Source organism: Festucalex cinctus, chromosome 8 (genome assembly GCF_051991245.1).
Source record: "Festucalex cinctus isolate MCC-2025b chromosome 8, RoL_Fcin_1.0, whole genome shotgun sequence".
NCBI lineage: Eukaryota > Metazoa > Chordata > Actinopteri > Syngnathiformes > Syngnathidae > Festucalex > Festucalex cinctus.
The window spans coordinates 20,036,020-20,057,740 of record NC_135418.1 but is presented as its reverse complement, the minus strand read 5'-3'; the positions used below and the strand labels follow the sequence as shown (position 1 = coordinate 20,057,740).

General features: G+C 38.2%; 1 protein-coding gene across 2 annotated transcripts; it reads right to left on the bottom strand.

Annotated features, from left to right (window-relative positions):
- Window positions 1-228: 228 nt before the first annotated feature.
- On the bottom strand, window positions 229-14,199 carry LOC144024043 (transketolase-like). 2 transcript variants are annotated; one of them, XM_077530073.1, is made up of 16 exons: window positions 14,056-14,199; window positions 12,728-12,833; window positions 12,057-12,233; window positions 10,729-10,846; window positions 10,533-10,646; window positions 9,321-9,418; window positions 8,472-8,663; window positions 7,059-7,177; window positions 6,789-6,985; window positions 6,551-6,715; window positions 4,578-4,734; window positions 4,078-4,208; window positions 3,915-3,998; window positions 3,739-3,832; window positions 2,900-3,022; window positions 229-1,232 (listed from the first exon to the last, which is right to left on the bottom strand). In XM_077530073.1, the coding sequence occupies exons 2-16, from the start codon at window positions 12,733-12,735 to the stop codon at window positions 1,045-1,047; spliced, it is 1,965 nt and encodes a 654-aa protein (XP_077386199.1). In that variant the 5' UTR covers window positions 12,736-12,833; window positions 14,056-14,199; the 3' UTR covers window positions 229-1,044. The 2 variants fall into 2 exon arrangements, with proteins under 2 accessions (XP_077386199.1, XP_077386200.1); XM_077530074.1 differs by having other exon boundaries at window positions 13,945-14,152.
- Between the last annotated feature and the right edge of the window lie 7,522 nt (window positions 14,200-21,721).

The window sequence follows — 21,721 nt, the reverse complement described above, 5'->3', positions numbered from 1 at the left end:
AAAAGTGAAACAACAATTGCCTCAGTTCCACCTTTTGTAGGTTTTACTTTATAAGAACATTGTTTATTTTACTTTGTAAATAGAAGTATCCTATACCTGTTTTACTTTTCTAGTTGTAATCTGCAGTTTTACAAAAATAACTGTGAACTTAACTGTTAATAAATGTAAATGCTGTAAAGTCCATTCCGTCCTTGGCAGAGGTAACAAAAGTAAAACAAACACACAGACTCAAATGTAGAGGGTTTTATTACATGATAGAATGGTACTTACAAAACTTCAAGTAACAGTTCTTAGGTTCACAAGTCAGACTTAACGCTACCTGCACAGTCACAATCAAACTTCTGCATTGACATGGGAGGAGCCCCCCCCACCTCGTGTACAAACACAACGTCAATGCCACGCTGTTACACTTGATGCGGCGGTGCGGTCCAAGCGTATGGCTGACGTGTGGTGCAAATGGGAGGTGACAACAATAAAACACAACGCTGAGTAGAAGCAATTCAACATTTGAATCGTCTAACGATGTGACCTGTGCTTTTGTGCTACTTTTAACCAATCTACATTTGTTTTTTTTGTTTTTTTTCTGCACTAACTTCTAAACACAACAACTCACCTTGTTTCTTTCTGACACCATCGTCATGACAACTATTTTGATACTAAGCACCCACCCGATTTCAAGAGCTAAATTTGTAATAATATATAAAAACATTGCCACTTTAATGACGTGACTGAAAAAGCATTGCAAAAACACATGGAACCATCACAATGTACTCCTGATGAACAAGTAAAAAGTGTGTTGTTGGCCACATTTGGACAAGATGGGATATGTAGCACGTGTGTGTGCGTGTATGAGTGTTTGTGTGTGACGTGATGGGTACATAAAAATGAGCAAAAGTGTAATTCTACCTTGAGAAAAATCACAAAATCACAATACTTGAAACACTCACGGGGATTCATAGTGAAGAAAAGGAGAGGTGGGTGTCGTGTGACTCACTTGACAGTTGAGAGATTCGGTGAGAAAAAGGGTTGGGCAGGGGCGGAGATTTACTTGGCGTTGGTGGAGGTGCTGAGCATCTTGCGTACGGCCTGGGCGATGGCGTCACGGTCGATGCCGTAGATCTTGAGGAGCTCTTGCGGCTTGCCGCTATGCGGTACGTGAGACACGGCCAGACGATGCAGATTGAAGCCAGTCTCGTTTACTACTGCCGAGCATACGGCCTCCCCCAGGCCACCTGTGAGACAAAAATATTTCATCATGAAAGAAATGTCAGACAAAGTCTTGTTGTCACGCTAGAGCAGAGGCGAGCAAAGTACAGCCCACAGGTCAAATACGGCCGGCATTCACATTATTTGGAGTCCTGTTGAAAAGATCATCTTCATTTTGCTTAAGTTTGTTTTATCCCAATTTATTTTTAATGTATTTATTTTAATTAAATAATTTTCTAATTGGGTTATTTTAAATAATACATTAAAAATATTTGTAAAATAATCACATTGATTTACATATATATTTAACAGTTTTTTTGTATTAATTATTTGGTTACAGCATAATTAATATTATAAAATTATAAAATAAAATAGAAGAATGGGCAGGAATTTCATTTTATTTTATTTTTAAAATAAATATTTTGTAGCAATATTAATAGTAATATTGTGATTTTATCCTAAAATGGTTAATTAAAATCAACTTAAATTAATGTTTCTATATATTTTTCTCTCTTGAAATGATTTATTAATAATATATATAATGTAATTTAAAATTGGCAATGAATGATTATTTTATCAGTATTTTACACACATAAATATATATATATATATATATATAAATATATAAATATATATATATATATATATATATATATATATATATATATATTCTTTATATGAGGTAATTTAGCATGCACATACTTTATATACACAATACAATTACAAAAAAAAATTCTTCACTATAATGTCATTATTCACTATGATACACCATGAACTGCATAATACTGTTTCTGTTTTTCATTTTTACCAATTTTGTATCTAACTCAATAAGTGGTTATGGTTATGGATTCAGAAAACAAAATGTTCCCATATGTCTGAAAACCCGCAACCAGGTTTCCAGGTCAATTTTTATTGGGGTTAATAACTGTCACACAATCAATAAAACACTGTAGGCTATTTTACATCAGTAAATATCAAACAGGTACCCATTTCAAGTCACTTTCATTGGAAATGTGTGTCTATTTAGGTGTCTCCCACTCCCATTAATAACATGGCAATCCATGTTGTATTTTTGAGTTGCAAGGAGGAGCCATAATATTAATTTCAGCTGGAAAACTCAATTTACAATGTATTGCATGTTTCAAATATTATGTTTTGTCAAGAAAAATATCAAAATGACCAGCCAAAACATTTGGAATGTATGCTTTCAACTGGTCAGTGACAATAATTACAAAATATAGTTAATGTGTGGTCTAGTTGGCTTGCATGCAAAATGAATAGAAGAGCTGGTATGTATTGTCCAGTCAAGTCTACGCCATCACCCATCCCCGCTGCCTTGGTGGACAGAGGGCATGGCTGCCTGTGCTATCTAGGTCACAAAGTACCCCACGGGCACATGCTCAGCTAAGGCAATGTGACAGCGCGCTGCCTAGTTGACGTCCACATTTTGCAAAAGCTCCATTATACCTTGCCTGCAATGAGGGCGCACTACAGCCAGCCAATAAGCAAATTCCACCGCATTGTGTCCTTTTTCTCCAAGCCAATGGGAACGTGCCACCGCAACACGCACAAAATGCGGTCCAACGCGAAAGCGCCCCAGCTGCACAGATGCAGCCAGGCCGAGATGCTTTTTTTTTTGCTGAAAGCCTGTTCGCTGTCATGCAATATGCAAAAGCTAAGCAACGCAACCTACCTTCATAGTAATGGTCCTCCACAGTAAGGATTCTTCCCCTGGTGGCACGCGTGTGGTCAATGATGGTCTTGGCGTCAAGAGGTTTGATTGTGAACGGGTCAATGACCCGCACGTATATTCGCTCTGCAGCATCAAGGTTAGAGAAGAAGGATTTTATTTTTATTTTTTTTTACATGTAAACTCCATACAGGAAGTCCAGAACCCCAAACCGCAGAAATGTGAGGCAGATATGCTAACCATTCGGTCACTCTGCATTAGAAGTTTAACTCATTCACTCTCAGCCATTTTCACTGAAGCAACCCCCTTTGCTCCCAGCTGTTTTACTGGATTTTGACTGATTTTACAAGGCCCACAGAATATTGTGTTCGATTGCTATAAAATCATGGAACCTACCAAATGAAAGATAAGAGTCTCTTTTTTCCATCAGGAAAAAAAGTATATTTGTATCTGTTTCCGTTTTGCAGAAATGAGCATTAGAACATAGCTAAGTTTCATCATTATTCACAAACCTGTTAAAAACACTGGGGAAAAGAGTTTGTTGCAACATGGCACCGGCTAATCTCATACTCTGCTGCCACCTGCTGGACGTTTTTTCTAATAACTACCATTGATTTAAGTGACCTCTTCAGGTCAGAAGCTGCATCAAAGCCTTCTTGCATAAAAAACAAAACAAAACAAAACATAAAAAAAAAATGTGTAAACACGTTTTTGGGAGTGAAGGACAAAGTAATAAAAAAAAAAACGTATTGTATACGTTTTTGGGGTTGAATGAGAAGCAGCTCAGATAAGTTCAGTTGAATAAAATCTCATATTGACTGCAAGTGCCTGTTTGACAATACCTTTCTTTAGATGTTCAGCTGCTGCCAGAGCCTCATGCAGAGTTACTCCCGCAGCCACTACAGTCACCTGATCATCTTTGCTCTGGTAGACCACCTGGAAAAAGGGGAGCATGCACGCACTATTTTGCAGCAAACCCATAAAACGGGCACATCAGTGTCAGTAGAGAAATTCTTACCTTAGCCTGTCCAACATGGAAATCTTCATTGCTGTTGTAGATGATGGCATTGTCTTGGCGGCTGGTTCGAATATAGCAAACACCCTTTGGGAAGCAAAACAGAAGAACAGACAAATCTAAATTTCCTTTCCTCCACGAAACACAATTTTCACACTTGTTTTACCTTTGTGGATGCAGCCAGTTCCACAGCCTTCTCGGTAGACACGCCATCACTAGGATAAAAGATGGTTGTCCTAGGGAGTGCCCTGAACATGGCCATGTCCTCCAATCCCATCAAGGAGGGCCCCTCCTCTCCTGTAATACATTACATTTCGCTCTGTGATAGTTGTTTGAATATGGCAGACGATCCTTCCATGTCAAAATCTGGGCGAGTGAGAAGATACATGCAGGAGGCATATTGGACGTGACATGCATAAGGTGTACCTGCGCTAAAAGAGGAACACATGGTTCCTTGCAGACGGCTTCCAGGGCAGACAGGAAGAAAGGAAGAGGGGAGGAGTGACGGGCATTGGTGAGGAAAAGACAGGATTAGAGGACAAAAGGAGAAAACTACAAGAACTGTACTCACGCACACAAAAAAAACAACAGGAGCGGGGTGCTTGGTGTGAGGGAAATAAATGTTCATGAGGGTTATTTTCTTGGAGGTTGGTAGTTGTGACTAACCGGTGGACAGGCCGCAGTGGGAGCCACATAGATTGACGTTGCTCTCTAATATGGCTGCCATGCGGAGCTGGTCGTAGGCACGTGTGAAAAAGGATGCCAGGGTGCTGGCAAACACAACGTTCCTCTCACGGGCAGTACATCCCATAGCGACACTGACCTGGAAAAAGAGCATTTATATTCTTAGCACCAATACAACAAGATAGGATATGTAACTTCGAGGCAAAGTCATTTGGAAACATGGTTCACAAACTGAAGAAATTTCTCACATTAAAATGAATGGAAACATAATTGATCCGTTCCAGCCCCAGAACCAGGTCAGGTTTACCTTGTTTTTATGGATATAGTTGAAAAGTGATACTTTGAATTACTTAATGGTTAATACCACTGAAACAGTTGATATCATATTTATTATTTGGACACTTTTGGTCATGAGCAGTTTGAATTTGCATATTAGCTAAATAGTTAGCTACACTCAAAGATTTAACATAAGAAAGGAGGGATAAAAATTATTAGAGCTTTTTCTTGTACTGTACATCAATATAAAAAATATATATTAATGATTACCTTTAAGATATTCAAATTGTAAGGTGTATCAATGTATGCATTATATATACAAAAGTTACACAATAATAATACAATACTATCATCTGATGTGAGGCTTTAGTGTATATTAGATTAGGAATTTTTACCAGCAGCATTAATCAGCTAAAAATTTTTATTCATGCTAATTTAATGGTTATTACCCGTTCTGCTTCTATCTTACTGGATCCGCCCTTCAACTTTTGACTTTCCATCAGCCAGATGCCTCCACCCTCCCCACTAATTAATATTTCACTTGCCGTCACTGCTTACTGTCACACAAACGTCTGACCTAGATTGGAGTCGTCTGCAGTTAGAGACGTAACAGCACCGACATTCCAAAATGATCAATCTCATTATAATATTCATAAGCTCATAATGATACAAGCAGAGGAAGAAATTGATCACTGGTGACCATAATCAAGCAAAATGGGTCATGTCTTTACCCAACCTTACATAATGGGCTGGCAACTCGTATATAATTTACTACCACATATGACCAGCTGTCAAATCTAATAAAAGAGAACTCAGTTAAGTGTCCTTCACTAAGAGGCAATGTAACAATGTATATATTTGTGTTTTATAGATTAGAGATGGGGGTGGGATTAAATACATTTTCTTCTCCCCACTCCCTTTCAGGCAAAATCATATTTTTTCCTCTTTTACTCTTGTTTCTGTTCATATTATGAAATTACAGTAAGAATTGTTGCTCCTGTATTTAACTGTAAGTTGTTGCCTGAAATAAATGAAAAATGAAATGAAATGAAATAACCACATGATTTCTCCAAGCCAGTAGACAGTCCATAATAAAAAAAAAAAAAACGAAACACGCACAAAAAAATACAAAATACAAAATACAAAAAAAAAAACAAAAAAACAACAACATTGCGTCTTGGTTTCTGACAGCTAGTGTTAATTTCGTCAACAAAAAATAAACAAAAATAATTTTGTCACACTGCTAACTAATGCTGACTAACTTACGAGCTCATAGCATGGTGCTATAGTAGCCACTGTAATTTTGTGTGAAGTTGTTTTTCATCAAAAAGATAAGAAAATATTACGTGAAATAGTTTTAGATCCGAAAAGGTTCAATATAATCTGCTGACAAAAAATTATATACAGAGGTAAAATGGTTGCCCTGACTAAAACTAGACTAAAACGTTGACAGTTTTTGCTGACTAATACTAAAAGAATAAAATTAGGTTTTCTTGGACTAAAATAAAGACTAAAATGCTATATTTATAGTCGACTAAAAATTGACTAAATAAAAAAATGGGATGAAGTGATAAAAACTAACAAGCGTGACTGAAATTAGTCTAAAACTCACACTAAATTTAAAAATGGCAGACAAAATTAACACTACAATCTCATTTTAGTTCCTGAGATATGCTTACCATATTCTGCTGTGCAATGTAGCACTCCACAAAGCGATTAGGATGCTCATTCTTGAAGATCTCTGAGTAGGTGAGGTTGTTTGTGTCTCCATCAAGAGCCACGACGCGGTCGTTGTAGCGGGCCAACTTGGTGATCGCCATCCCGTAGGCCTTGCGCGTGGAAATCTGTGACGGAGAATGTCGATATTACACATATCTGCCTCTGTGGTGACCGGAGATGTGTGAAACGCCGTGCAACCTTTTCTCCAGGCTTGTAAGTGGGTGCGCTGGCCATCCGGATGTTCCTCAGGCTCACTGGTGGTGAGTCTTCTACGGGAGTAGGGGCGTACAGGTGCTTGCTGGTGCTCATAATCCGACTCTGCAGATCCTTCATGACCATCTCGGCCATGTCTTTGGGCAGAGTTTTGGAGTGCCAGCCCATCTTATCTTCTCCAGCTTGAAACACCACCAACCATACATCAGACACAGTATTTTTATTTTTTTTATCATTTCATTGACTGATAATTACCTGGAATGCCTTTGCCCTTGATAGTTTTGGCAATGATAGCAGTGGGTTGATGGCGTGGCTGGCTCAGAGCCTTGCACAGCTCCTCCACACTGTGTCCGTCCACAATGATGGCATGCCAGCTGTATATACGTTACACACACAAATTGTACTTCAAAAGAAGAATTTGGTTATCCAAAAAATACTAAGACACAAACATACAGCACATAAGTAGAACACAGACATTTTTCAGGGACAAATAATCACAATTTTGATCTGCCATTAAAATACTCATGCATTATTTTTCCTGAAAACCAAAGGAAAACAATTTTTTTTAATGCCTAGCTTCACTTTTAACCTAAATATCAAGATAATCTGTGGCTCATGCCCCATCACATAACTATTTTTTCTGTAAAACGTTTAAATAATCTTTGCACAATCTCACTAACCAACAGACAAGCAAACAACACTTTGTAATGTGGCTGTGAATATTCTAATTTATCATTTTATTCTGGGATCGAATCGATCACAAATAAACTGTTTAGCATCTCACCCTAGCAGGTTTCATCAGCTAATGCACATATTGTAAGCTATACAAGACTAAATGTTGATGTGGAAACCGTAGTATTTAATGAAACCTGAACGGTATCACACATTTGGAATGTAGAATGAAATCAATATAGGTATTTATTATGCTTACAGTGTCATTATTATTTTTTTTTACTTTTTTACATGTTTTATATGACCAAAGATATACTATTTATTTTAAGGAAACTTGGATTAGGTAACTATGTAAACCTTGACTAGTTTATTTTTTTCACATTAGAAATTGAGAAAAATATGGAATTAAAATGATACTACATGTACATTTCTATATACTACATTTGTTCACTCATTCACTGCCATTGACGGCAAAAGACGTCAAATGATGAATTTTTGCTGGGCTGGCAGTGAATGTGTTAAAGATTATTCCCTTGGAGTAATCACATACTATATATTTACTGCCATGTAGTGAGATGTGAAATTTGCTAATTTTTACCAATTGGTTCTTTATATACAGTATAACTGGTTTATGTTTAAAAAAATGCATTATGTATACATTTGATAGAGTAGTCTTTTTTCATTTATATTGGCATCTATACTTGGGATTTACATTTCAGACTTGATTAAATAACATGTAATATTAACTTTTTACTGCTGAAAATGGGTCAATGAGTCAAATATCCCTTTTAACATACATCAAAGAGAGCAAGCCATTTTCAAAACTTTAGATTGGTCGATAATTTCGTAAAAATGACATCCATATGTGTGGACTGACAGAGTATAGATTTTTTTTAAATATGAGATTTGCCAAATGGTGACTTAGGAGGTTTCGGCCCGATGCCAGCAATATACTTTACAGCTTACACTTGGTTAATCAGGCTTGTATGGAATTACCCGAAAGCTTCACAGCGTCTCTGGTATTTCTCCGCATGATGCTGCAGGGGCGTAGAGTCACTTTGGCTCAGGCGGTTGATGTCCATGATGGCCACGAGGTTGTCAAGATGGTAGTAAGAAGCGAAGGACATGGCTTCCCATACGGAGCCCTCTGACATTTCGCCATCCCCCAACAGGCAGTAAACACGGTAGCTGCAGTGGAGAAGAGTTGTACCATTAAGTGTGCATTGGCTTGTGTGTGCGCCGAGCATGAAAAATGCTATCTGACACTTTTCCAGTTAGATTGATTCCTGATTCGACAGCACGCTTGCTAAGCATGGCATGAGAGAAGCTTCCTGAGGCTTCTGAAGGTGTGGCTGTGGAATTTCACACCTGCACTTCCAACTCCAATTTTCTATAATACCAGCTACATGATCGTCTTTGAACAGCTATTTTTGCATGCTGTCACCAAAAAAAAAAAAAAAAAAAAGAAAGAAAAAAGAAATTACTTCGCCTTGGTCTAAAACAATAAATTAGAACAATCAACTATGTACAAATCCATGGTTGAAAGCACAATTCTGGATTTTTGTTGTTGTTTTTTTTCAGAGGAAATCTGCTAGGAAAAGACGTGAGATACAACGACTGCTCATGGGCCTGTGATTATTAGAGCAGAAAAATCAGGAGAGCAGAGCATGTAGCCGCAGCGCACTTCCACTGTGTGGACAATCCTAAAATTGCTCCTACGAAGCTCCGATATAGACCTCATTAAAGCAATTAACTAGTTTGTGTGCAATCCTGAACAAATCTGAATGTGCAGATTTGGAGCTTTTCTGAAATATAGATATTTGCGCTTGTGAACAATAAAATTACCTGGCTTTGTCAAAGTATTTCCCAGTGTATGCCATTCCACAGGCCACGCCGAGCCCCTGTCCCAGATAGCCAGTGGTTACGTCCACAAATTGCTGCTTCTGAAATGGAACCTCACATAAATACAGTGGATAGAAAAAGTCTACACACCCCTGTTCATGACAGCTTTTTATGAAAAAAAAAAACAAATAAAAAACAAAACAAAAATGAGACCATGTCCATGACAAAAACTATCAACTCAATTTTATTTTATTTTTTTTCATCTTTTCAAGAGAGAAGTAAAATTAAACAACTGAAACAAGGTGATTGCATAAGTGTGCACACCCTCTGTTAAATTAAGTAATCACATTCAGAATCATGCATGGGAGTCAGGGAAGATTTGCTACCATTTAAGGTGCCTCAGATTAACACCAAATAAATTTTAGCTGTTCTAGTAGCCTTTTCCTGACGGTTTTTTTTTTTTTTTTTTTGGCTTTGTAGCAGAATCCTGACAGTTTTGTGCTTATACTGGTTTCATACATTAGACCATAACACATTTTGCCACATGTGTTTGGGAAATGGTGTTACGGTCCAATGAAATCAGGACATTTGGCACAAAGACAACACTGCTCATCAACAAAGGAAACCATACCTACAGTGGAGCATGGTGATGGCATCATGGGGCTGTGTTTTTTTGTTTGTTTGTTGTTTTTTAGATGGAACTAGAGCCATAGGCAATGTGGATGAAATTCTGAACAGTTCCAAATAGCAGTTTTAGCACAAAATGTACATGTCAGGAAAAGCCTACTAGAACATCTGAGCTTTATTTGCAGTTAATAAGGTACTTTAATAGTCGTAGAGGTCTGCTTAAAATAAATGATGATTGGTTAATTCTGAACACATCCCGGTTATAAGAGGGTGTGCACACTTGTGCAACCACATTATTTGAATTTACTTTTTACTTCCCAACTTAATTTATTTTATTTTTTAGTTGAATTGAATTGTACAGGTTCTAGGTCCCATGTATGTTAGGACTGCTGATAATAAATATATATTTATAACTATAAATGTAAAATAAAAAATACATAAATAATATAATATACAAATATACAATAATAATAATAAATATAAAAATATATATAAATATATTTTTAACTTTCATTTGAACAAGTGTGTGGACATCATATACACTGTATATTTGTTGGCTGATTTTCTGAGCATGTGGTTTCTCCTTACAGGGATGAGGTGGCCTTCCAGTGAAGAGTCCACCTGACACATACTGAGAAACTCGCTCTCCTTTAGGAAGCCTGTCTCAACCCACATGGAGTACAAGGCTGGTGCAGATTGAGCCTAGCAAAGAGTAAATAAGGAAATCAGCACTGTATCTTATTTTGAAATATAGATTCCCGCCATAGCACCGATAGGCTCGCACCTTGGACATAAGGAAGCGATCGCTGTGAAAGTTTCGTGGGTCCTCAGGGCGGTACTTCATGGTGTGGAAGAAAAGCACAGACATGATTTCTGCCACACTGCAGCATGATGTAGGGTGGCTGGGGGAGGAAGGAGGGGAGAGGGTGCTTTTATCCAGATGTCACAAATGCGCAAGCACGCGATGGACTCACACAAGAAATACCATGAAAACAAGAAAATGCAATAGATTAACTGTCATATCAACTAGCTGAAGAGATTCGTTGTAACTATAGGGCCTATGCATATGTATTTAATATGAATGATTTTTTTCTTTAAAAAAAAAAAAAAAAAAATTTAAAAAAAAAAGCACAAATGTGATTTCACACTGTAAGCATATTATTATTATACGTTTAGGAACCTATTTATGTGGAATAAAAATAAATAAATATAGGGTAAAACTAGAATTCTAATATTATTGTGCAGTAGAAACTAAACAGGTCAACTGCTGTATAGACACAAAGACCACCACCCATCCTTATGGCATCTTGAGGGGTGTGCTATACCATATGTCTGGCATTGTCATGCATAATGTATGTCTATTCACAGTCTACTGTGAATAGAAAAATCTACTTTTGAGTATTTTATTGCTAGTGTAATAACTTGATAGAGGAAATGTACAACTGCAGATAGCAGTTAGGCAATTTATGGTCAAGTAAAATAAGCTTTGTTCATTTTCTGTTCATTAGGTGCTACCCTTTGTCTTTTGAAATAAAAAGGTCAAGATATTTCTTTACTCCAATTCTATAATTAATTTAATGTCATGTAAAATAAAGCATTTTTTTTAGTGAATTATTAAATAAAATATTAGGTGTTTCTTGATTTCACTTAAAAAGTTACTTAAACTGACAGTCAAAAATAATGTTGTTTTTTTTTAAATGACAAGTTTGGCCTAATATATTAAACATACAATAATATTCTGTGTGTTTATTCTTAAAAGTTCTCTCAGCATATTTTGGCAGCAATGCTTTGTATTCATAATCAAAAGCAATTATACTTTATTTAATAGCACAAAAAAGCAAATGCTATGGCGTGTATTTTTTTTTCTTCCGACGACAACATAGGAGAGAACATTTGAGATTGAAAAATGTCAGAGGAGCAGAACAAAGGCAGAACATGGTCCTTTACAGGCCCGTCACTTCAAATATGCCTTGACGCGTACAACATGCATAGACATACATGAAAATAACTAGCCTGTGGAGAAATATAAAGTTCGCAAAGGTTTCTTGACATTGTGCTTGTACGGTATAGAAGCATATGAGTTTCTATGTTCATTTGTGACAGTCCGCTCACCCTGTGCCTGCTGCGGTCGTCGCCTTGATGGAGTTGATCCTGAGGCGATTGGCGATGTTCCTCAACGCCTGCACTGTCTGTTGGTCAGGTTTGTGGTAATCCTCCATGAAGGCAAAATGTCGAGCTCCAACAATCCTTCGTTTGTAAACGTGCGAGGACGGGCGAGGGTGACCGAACCTGAAAGTGTGCAAGAGATGGCGTTAGGGATCGACAGAAAGACAATGAAGGAGAGTTTGGATTGATCCGATCAGGTATGCCGACGCGTAGATGTGCAAGAACACACTACATACACACTAGCAAAAATCACACACACGGTCACGCACGCATCATTAGGCGCAGAGGAGGGGAAACAGTGACGTACGCTGCTAAAATTGCATTGCACTCATTTCATTGGATGGGAAAGAAAAGGGTGACAGAGGTGTGTCACTGCAGTGCGTGTGTACGTGCATATAAGCGGCGAGGAGGGAGGGGCTGAACATTTAGATCCTAATTCACTTTGGCTTTTCTGTCAAAACGCATATTTCAAATGGAGTGGTTTATCGTCTTTTGTTATTTAATCCCATCTAAATGCTGCTTTTGTTTTACTGAGCAATGCACTCAACAGTACACATTTGAGAATAAAACTGAACAAAAATGTGAAATAGGGTAAAAATAGTTTCTCTCTTTCTCACCCTTGCATTCTCCTTCACCCAACATCATGATGCTCGGTGATGCTGACGACACCCTGAACTGACGAGAACACGGTGTTCTCTCCTCAGATGATCCTTGCAGCCACACCTTAAGGACCATGAGAAGACATCTATTAACTGGAGCGTACAAATAGTTATGAAACATGCAAACATCCTCAAAGATATTTTAATCCTTTAAATGTGTTTCTGATTGAACTAGATTCAACAACACTACCACAATTTGCAACGGCTACAACGGCTTTATCATTTGTCGCGTGAGAGATGACTACAAATGCTTAACCCAAATTCTAATCCCTAGGCATGTGTGCAAGAGCACTGATGCATGGTTGTCGTGCAATCTTTGCATGCAACGGACATCCACACTAGATTAACTGTGCTGGCCTGCCATCAAGAGGATAAACCTTGATCATGCACAGGACCGCAGCTTTGGTACAGACAAGAAGGATACAATGTGGACTAACTAATTGCATTGTTGTCATTTAGACAATGACTGTTTTGATGATTATCATTTTAAACATTACTTAGGTGATAAAATTGACTGAAGTGAAGACTTATCATCTTTTAGGAACTTAAATTTAATTTTTAAAGATCCAACTGAGCATTGTTTATTATTTTTATTGTCTCACTCTCCTGTATTTTTATTAATGTTTTAACTGTTTACTTTTTATTGGTCTCATTTTTACTTTATGTACAGCACTTTGTATGATAACTATGATTGTTTTTAAGTGCTCTATACATAAAGTTGAGAGTTGCAATTACATCATCCTTGTGTTCGATTAAATCCAATTAAATTTTTATTTCATTACTTAAAAATTGGTCCAGATGAGTACATTTGTTAGTAGAACGTCAAGAGATCATCATTATTATTTCAGTACAGTATTTATACTGTTTGGAGACATTTTTCTGACGTCGAACGAGTGTTAGGACTTGGGACGACACTGTATGTGTTCTACGATTTGAACACCAAATGGCGCTGTCTCCTAATGAATACTTATTTTTTATTTTATTTTTTTTAAGTTAACGATTTAAATATTACCACCGAAGCTGTCATCAGAGAACTATATATTAAATGTAAAATGTTTCTAGGAAATGCTAATTTATTATGTATAACACAACGTTGGCTTTTTGGAAAGCAGTATGTATGAAACAACGTAATTTCAGAGTTATTTGAAAGTATGCGTGACGCGCTTTTATCTAACCCTCTCCTGTCCTTGGCTCATTTTCCTCTCCTCCTTTCCGGCTATGTTATCATTGTTCCGGTTGGCTGTAGCATCGAGAGAGAGAGAGAGGTCGCATCATGAAACTGCCACCTCCGAGCTCGACGCCGGGGCTATGTCATCATCTCTCCAGCCCGCACGCCCACTGCTCTCCTCGCTCCCACCGATTGTGTCCTTCTCCCAGTTTCCAGCAACTCCTCTAGGCTCCTGGCTGTTGTCATAAAAGCTTTCCCTCACAGTGGCCCACAGGTGCCAGCCAATAGGAGCCAGTGAAGGTGACGACACGTGATTACTTGTAGCCAATCGTAGAGCCCTGCAGCTGCACACTTCCTGGAGGGTAAGTACATTCGGGGAGCCGTTCTATTTTTAAATCTCTGGCAGAAAAAGAGGAGCGAAGCAGCCACTTTTGAAACAATGTCTTAATATAACTCTGATACAATATCGCAACATTAAAAAAAAAAAAAAAAGAAGAAGTGTTTACAGGTGCTTATGTGCATATACAAATCACTCATATGGCCTTCAATATATTTTCAATACTAAAATTGCAATATGACATCACGCAAAAGTGCCATGTACGCCATCTGCAGCAGTCCAGATATAATATTTATATACAAATACTATAATATTTATATTATAATATATATTATATTATATTATATTATATTATATTATATTATATTATATTATATTATATTATATTAGATTATATTATATTATATTATATTATATTATAACATATTTCAAATGTAAGCGTTATGGTGGCCCGGGCCCATGGCTACAAAAATTTCTGGCTACACACCTTGTTGATAACCTGGCAATAGCCAGAACCATCTGGTACCTCTTCACAGTAATTTGGTCGGGGAAAAGGCGGGACATTCTGTACAATAATTAAATAATCAATCACGGCCACGGGCGAAAATTTTGCGTTCGTTCTTGTTCTTGCCGAAGGAGGGGAAAGCATGAACATTTTACCAGCTAGAAATGCACGAAGCACCCCTCGCTGGTCAACATTGAACAAGGAAACGGTGAATAATCCTGCGAGAACAGAATTAATTGCAGAGTCCACTCGTCCATATTAGGTTTGTTAGCTCCGGCATCGGCGCTGGCTTCCTGGTTTCGTCACAGTTGCATATCCTGCCCCCAAACACAATGTCGCTCTGTGACTGGTCCGAACCACCAGTGGTTCGGGAACGGCGATTATCAGTGGGAGCGGTACAAGATGTAGTCTCCGGAGTTTGTGAACTCACGAATACCGCGAAAATTCGTCTTGCGAGAGCAAGGTTAGCATGTTGAGGCTGAGAGAAAAAAAAATGAAAGCAATGCAGCCAACAGAAACGCGATTAAATTAACAGAATAGACTATTGGGGATAAATTATTACAGTTTTCATGTTCAACAAATATTCGAATTCAGCATGTGAACGTAGGTCAGTGCTTCTAAAACACTGTTTAGGCCTCAGAGGAGGCCTTGCAACTGAAAAAATCCCACACACAAGTGCATGTGCTTCTTTAATGCCAATCGCACCTTCAGGCCCGAGCCTACTACACGTGCTCTTACCACTCCATTTCCCTTCAATCGCTCCGTAGTCACCATGATGACATAGCACTTGCCCTTCAATCGAGAGCCGTCTGTCACTCAGAGGCCGGTCCTCTTGATAGTGCATAGGGGACGTAAGACGAGGTAATCATCAGAGTCCTCTATCATTTAGCTATTCACTGATTGGATGATTGGGGTCTTAGTTAGGTGAAGGTACACACGAGAAGGGAGGTGTGAAGAGATCTGTGGGGGGTAAATTAAAGTGAAAGCGTTTCAAGAGAAAAAAAAATACTGCTTATACAGTATTCCTTTTTTTATACATCTCAGTATTGTTCATTTGGTAATCTTACCGATTCAACATATCATCATTGCTCTCTTTTTTTTTTTAATTAATTTATTTATTTGTGTGTGTATGTGTGTGCATGCATGTGAGTTTGTGCTCAATAATTCACTCAAAACCTCTTAAAATTCCCATGCTTCAATCCCGCCAGAGTCGTGAAGTTGTCAGGAGACCAGAGGAAGGATCAAAGAAAAGAAAAATGAAACAAAGTGAAATTCAGCACCAACCTGACACCACCTTCTACCCACAGAGTAATAAACCATGAATCTTTTACCAACCCCCAAAACATCTAAATTAGGGATACCTCAAGAGATCAGAGAAAAGACTAAAGAAAGGAAGGAAGGATACATGAAGCAGAGTGAGATCCACAGACACCAGCTTCCACCGATTCAGCGACCAGTGAGAGAAGCAGATTCTGTTTGAATTTCAGTAGATGCTGGTGTGGTGGATCTGGCATACTTATACCGTATTCCACAAACGGCAGTCCCATTATATCGCAGATTTGTCGTTTATAGCAACCATTTTTTATTGGTTTTCACTAGGGCTGGACTGATGGGCATTTTTTTTTAGGCTGATGGTGATTCTGATACTTGGTAGAATAAAATTCAGAGAACTGATTAATCGGCTGATTCATTAAAAAAATAAAATAAAATCTATAATGAATATAATAACTCATTTTTTTTGGTCCCGTAATGCAAGTTAGAACAATGAAGATGTGCATTAAAGTCAGAACAAACTGTGTTGCAATACTTTGTCCTTTTGTTTGCCATTACAACAGAGAGAAAAATCTCAAAAACTTCCTGTCTCTATCAGCTCTCTGTAAATGTCTGGTAATATGTTGCATGTACTGATGCTAATGTGTAGGAAAAAATAAAAATAAAAAAAATCTGTCAAGTTTTGCTGATTTTAAAAGAGCAAATACTGTATCGGTTGATTAAATCAGTTGGCCGATTAATCAGTCGGGCCCTAGTTTTCGTAAAATTCGCAGCATATACATACGTGAGTTTAATTTGTGCCCTCACTATACTCTTAACGCAAAACATTCATATGGCAAATCTTGTTTCTGCACTGAAATGAATGGAAATGCCATTAATCCGTTCCAGCTCCCCCCAAAAAACTATTGTAACGTGTTTTTTTTTCTTAATAATGAAAATAGCACTCTAAGTATTGTACTTTATAAAAATGTACACTAATAATTGACTCACACTTATTGGTGGGATTTGTGAACTGGCAAAAAAAATAAATAAATAAAAAAAACGCATAAAATTGATGACCTTTGATGATTGTGGGGTGGGATATTTTTAAATATTTTTAATAATTGACCAAAAAAACGATAATTAATAGAATAGAATAGAATAGAATAGAATAATAATGGCACTGTACAAACCTATTTAGATCATGGTGTTAATTACTCCTGAATTTTTGTGTGTTCAAATACAATACAATGTGTTTTAATAAGTTTAAATTTGTAAATGTTTGGGAGGGGTTCAACAAAAAAAAAACAAAAAAAAAAGTTTTTTATAAGGTGTCTCTGGCTCTCTAAATCGCAGATATTTCACCTCTCGCCAGAGGGTCTGCAACATATCCCCCGCCATCACCGAGGGTTCATTGTACACAGATTCGGATTTTTTTGGGTAGAAGAAGGGGTGGTGACAAACGGAAAGGAAGATTGAGGCAGAGGAGGGGAGCGTGCGCGCACAGTGAAGTTGACGTTGCACTGGGAGAACAGCTGCGCTGCAGGGCTTTCAGGCTCCATCACTACTGCTCTCCTTCAAGCTGCAACACCAACACACTCCCTCTCATTGCACACAGACACATACACACACGTGCACATGCAAAACCACCGATTGTCGCTTCAGTGAGCAGGAATGCGCTGCAATATAGCCAGGTTTTATTTACACGGCAGTCACAGCGAGTTTTTGGATTTTGAAAGTAGCATTATTTGCAGTACAATGTAGGGCGCAGTGTTTCGAGACATTTGGCGTGAGATTAAAAGGGAATAATAGCAAAAATGGATCACGTGTGGAACCTCATGGATTTATTGTTGTGGAAAGGTCGAAGAGTGAAGGCATAAGTGCATTCATGGAGCGACGGAGAACAGCTGTTTACATCCGTAAACGCAACATTTTGTACATTCTTATTGAGCCAGCACACTATAAAATTCTTTTATATGATCATCAAGGAGGAAACATAGTCTCCATCATAAGAGATCATAAACTTCACTTAATTAGCCTGAAGATTATTATTCATTCATATAATGTATTTTTGTACATCTTTCTATGCCAGCGACGTATAGTGACAGGCAGAACAATTAAATGTTTTTTCATTAGATGGCAGAAAGTAAAATAAACCTGCATCCACCCAGGTTTTTTCCTGGCTCAAATTGAGGCAGAGGTGGTATCACCCTGGGGGACTACCGATAGCAGGTATCGGTGCCAATCTTATTTTAAGGTATCGGTATTCACAGCGGTGACTGATACCATTATGGGAGGCCCTCCTTCAGCCATTTGTCATTTTTTTCAGGGATTAGAAATTAGAAATTATATGAATACAAAGGTGCCATTAATTTTGTTGCCATGTTTTAACTGCAATCATTAAAAATTCATCCACTAGTACATATAAAATTGTAATTATAGTTCTGCGTTGATGTAAAACACTACTATGTTTATTGTGTATATACTGTGTTTTTATGCTGGCGCGCACCACCTGTACCAGGAAATGGGCGTGTACAAACCATGATTTGTTTCTTCTTCGGTACATTAAAGTATATATAAAAAAAAAAATTTAAAGTAAAAAAGAAAGCTGTTTCTTCTTTGGTTGTTGGTTCAGGTCTTTCCAGTGCATTACTGTTGATACAGCGCCTCCATAATGGTGCAACACTGCAACTGCAGTTAAAATGCATTCCTGCCCTGCTCAATCAACACAGCTGGATCGCTGTGTTGAGCGATATCAGTGGCTCAGCCTGGGGTAGGGGAGCAAATTAGGTGTAGGTGGCCACCTCTGAATTTTGTACACAGGAAAAACCCTGCCACCTGTTGCCAGTCACAACATAACAAGTCATGGCCAGTAACTACACAGACCCACATTTTGCACTGGCTAAGTACATTAGTACAAATTGATCATCAAGATCATCATTATTTCAGTGTTGAACATTTCTACTTGGTCGTGTGCTGTGAGATAAAATTGAATATGTGCTTTTACTCAATGGAGGTTGCCAAACACTGGTCCAATGTATACAAATGACCACTTCTCCGACCACAGTCATTTGCATGTACTGTATGTTAATATTTTTGGTTAGAGAGGCAAGAGTAAATGAGGTGTATAGGGCGACACTGCTGCACTGAGCCAAATGGCGTCCTCAGTCCCTGGGGGCCACTGCATGCACCCTCTGTCTGTGTTTTTACTCCCTTTTAAGTGAAAATAACTGCATTGCGCTATAATCCTCGGGACTACAGATGGGCTTTGAGAGCGTCTGCAGGGGAAGGGAGGTGCAGAGTTGAACGCCGTCTCAGAAAGCGTTTTAAGAATTTGCTCAGTTTTCATCATTCTTACTGGTATAGATGTCAGCAGGAAAGAGGAACAAGCAAAAACATTCAATTTTGATGTTTTTTGTGTGTGCTTGTTTTTTTACTTGCGTGACAAGAATAGAACATTACGCTATTAAAGTTAATACTTTGTTGTTTTTATGGCTTTAATACCAGTCAGTATTTGTGAAACCGGTGTCTGCCGCAAAAACGTTTGGAGACTTGTAAAGTTAATGGCGATTTTATGTTGGTGACAGGCTAGTTAACCCGGGAACGGCTTGTTCCTGTTTTAATTATTTCCAATGGGAAAGATTGTCCTGGAACAGATTGTGTTTGACCTCAACGGTTACTCTCAATTTATTAGCGTAAACACACAGATCCATTGAAAAAATACGGTACATTTTGCTTCAGCTTCAGTTTTTACATACACAAAGGAATATGATTAGTAGTAGGGGAAGTATTCCGCACAACTATTTACTTCTGTTACTATACATACAATGTAATATCAGTTTCTTGTAGGTAGAACTATCTGTTATTGTTTGGTCTCACTACACCCTTTAATGACTTTACCTTTTATCTCTACAGAATATAAATCTCGCATCGTAATATTTTTGGTATATATATTTTTTATATATCATCTTAGCTGGTCATTCACTGTAGTCTGTTAGATGTTTAATATTTCAAAGGAGTTTCCCTAAGGGAAAAAAAAAACAATGTAGTTTTAGTTTGATCATATCCCATGAATTCCGCTTGTTTCAAAAAGCGTGCAAACAACCACATCGTATTCAACACAAAAACACGCTGCACAAGCAGGTAAATAATTCAGGAAGATTCTAGAGGAAGAATATGTTACCCTGAGCAAGACAGGTAAGCTGATACCTTGGCTTTGTCAAGCCGACGTTCTCCTCGCCTTCATCAGTTTGAGGCCCTCACCAGCACTGAAAGGAAGAGGATGTTTGTTTTGTGCTCCGCGTTGTCAACCAGGACAAACAGCTTAAACTCTCCACAGCCAGTTCACCTTGCAAGGTAGGATCATCTTTATTGGAGTACCTAAACAACTGTGGTCACATTGCAACCGATTAATTCTGGATATATCCTATCAATACGGACAATCTCTTTATGTTACCATGACATTATTGATTGTCATTTAGTCAGAGTACCTTTACAAAACACACACAGAACATCAACACAGGTGGCCATGAGCTGAGATAAGAAACCCAGAGCCTCTCGACTGTGAGACAAAGATGCGAACCCCTATTTCACCGCGCTGCCCCAAAACTGTCTCGACAAGCAATAAATCCAAACAAGAAAGGTACTCAATAACAAAGCTCCACCAAGGTTGAAAGATTGTGGTCTCGTTATCAACTTGTTGGAGTAAGATGGAGTACCCCTGCAGAAAACCCACACAAGTACTGTAGCAGACATGTTAACCACTCAAGAACATGTGCCACTTATATACCTTTTTTATTTTTTATTTTTTTTATATAGTGCATACTGTATCTTCAGTGGGGTTGCAGAAGAGCTGGAGCCCAGAGACTGTGATGCAGATGTGCTAACCACTTGTCCACCATGTCACCCTGAAATTGAAACTGTCTAGTCACAAGCAATAAATCCAAAGAAGAAACTTACTCAACAGCAGACCGACAAGGTTGAACGATTGTGGTCTGCATGCATATCAACATGAAAAATGACTTCAATCAATTAAACAAACAAGGGAGGGGCGGCGATAAAAATGTTTACACAAGGAGGTGCAGAGCCAAAATTCAAGTACCTAAGTACTGCTACTCCACTGTGTTCATTTCAGATATTAAAAAAAAGGACTTGATTTAAAAAAAATGTTTTGGGGATATTTTACAGAGAATTTTAATCCAATATGCATCAGAAAATACAGTAGCGTACAGTAATCCTCCCTTCATCACAGAGGTTACGTTCCGGAACGCACCCGCAATAAGTGAAATCCTTGACAGAAATACACTATGTAAATACTCTCAGCACAATTTACATCAATTTTTAAACTTTAAAAAAAAAAATATATTTTTACAGGGAAAGTGTGTATAGGATTTAGTGCCATCTAGTGGTAAACTAGAATGCAATAATTTTGAAGCATGCAAACTACTGTGCCTCCGAGAGACCATACCGGCTCACAAGTCTACCACCAACTACTATCAGTTATTATTTGGAGTGAGCAAGGGCGAGTGGGCAAGTGAGCAAGCAGCCCAGCGATCAGGAGCTAGCGATGTGCAAGACTGGCTAGCAAGAACTCACTGGAGCGGCTAACAGGAACGGCAAGCGAGAGCAAAGCAGAGAGAGACAAGCGGCGGGAGCCCGAATCACAGGACGTGGTGACGACCACCAGCAGGC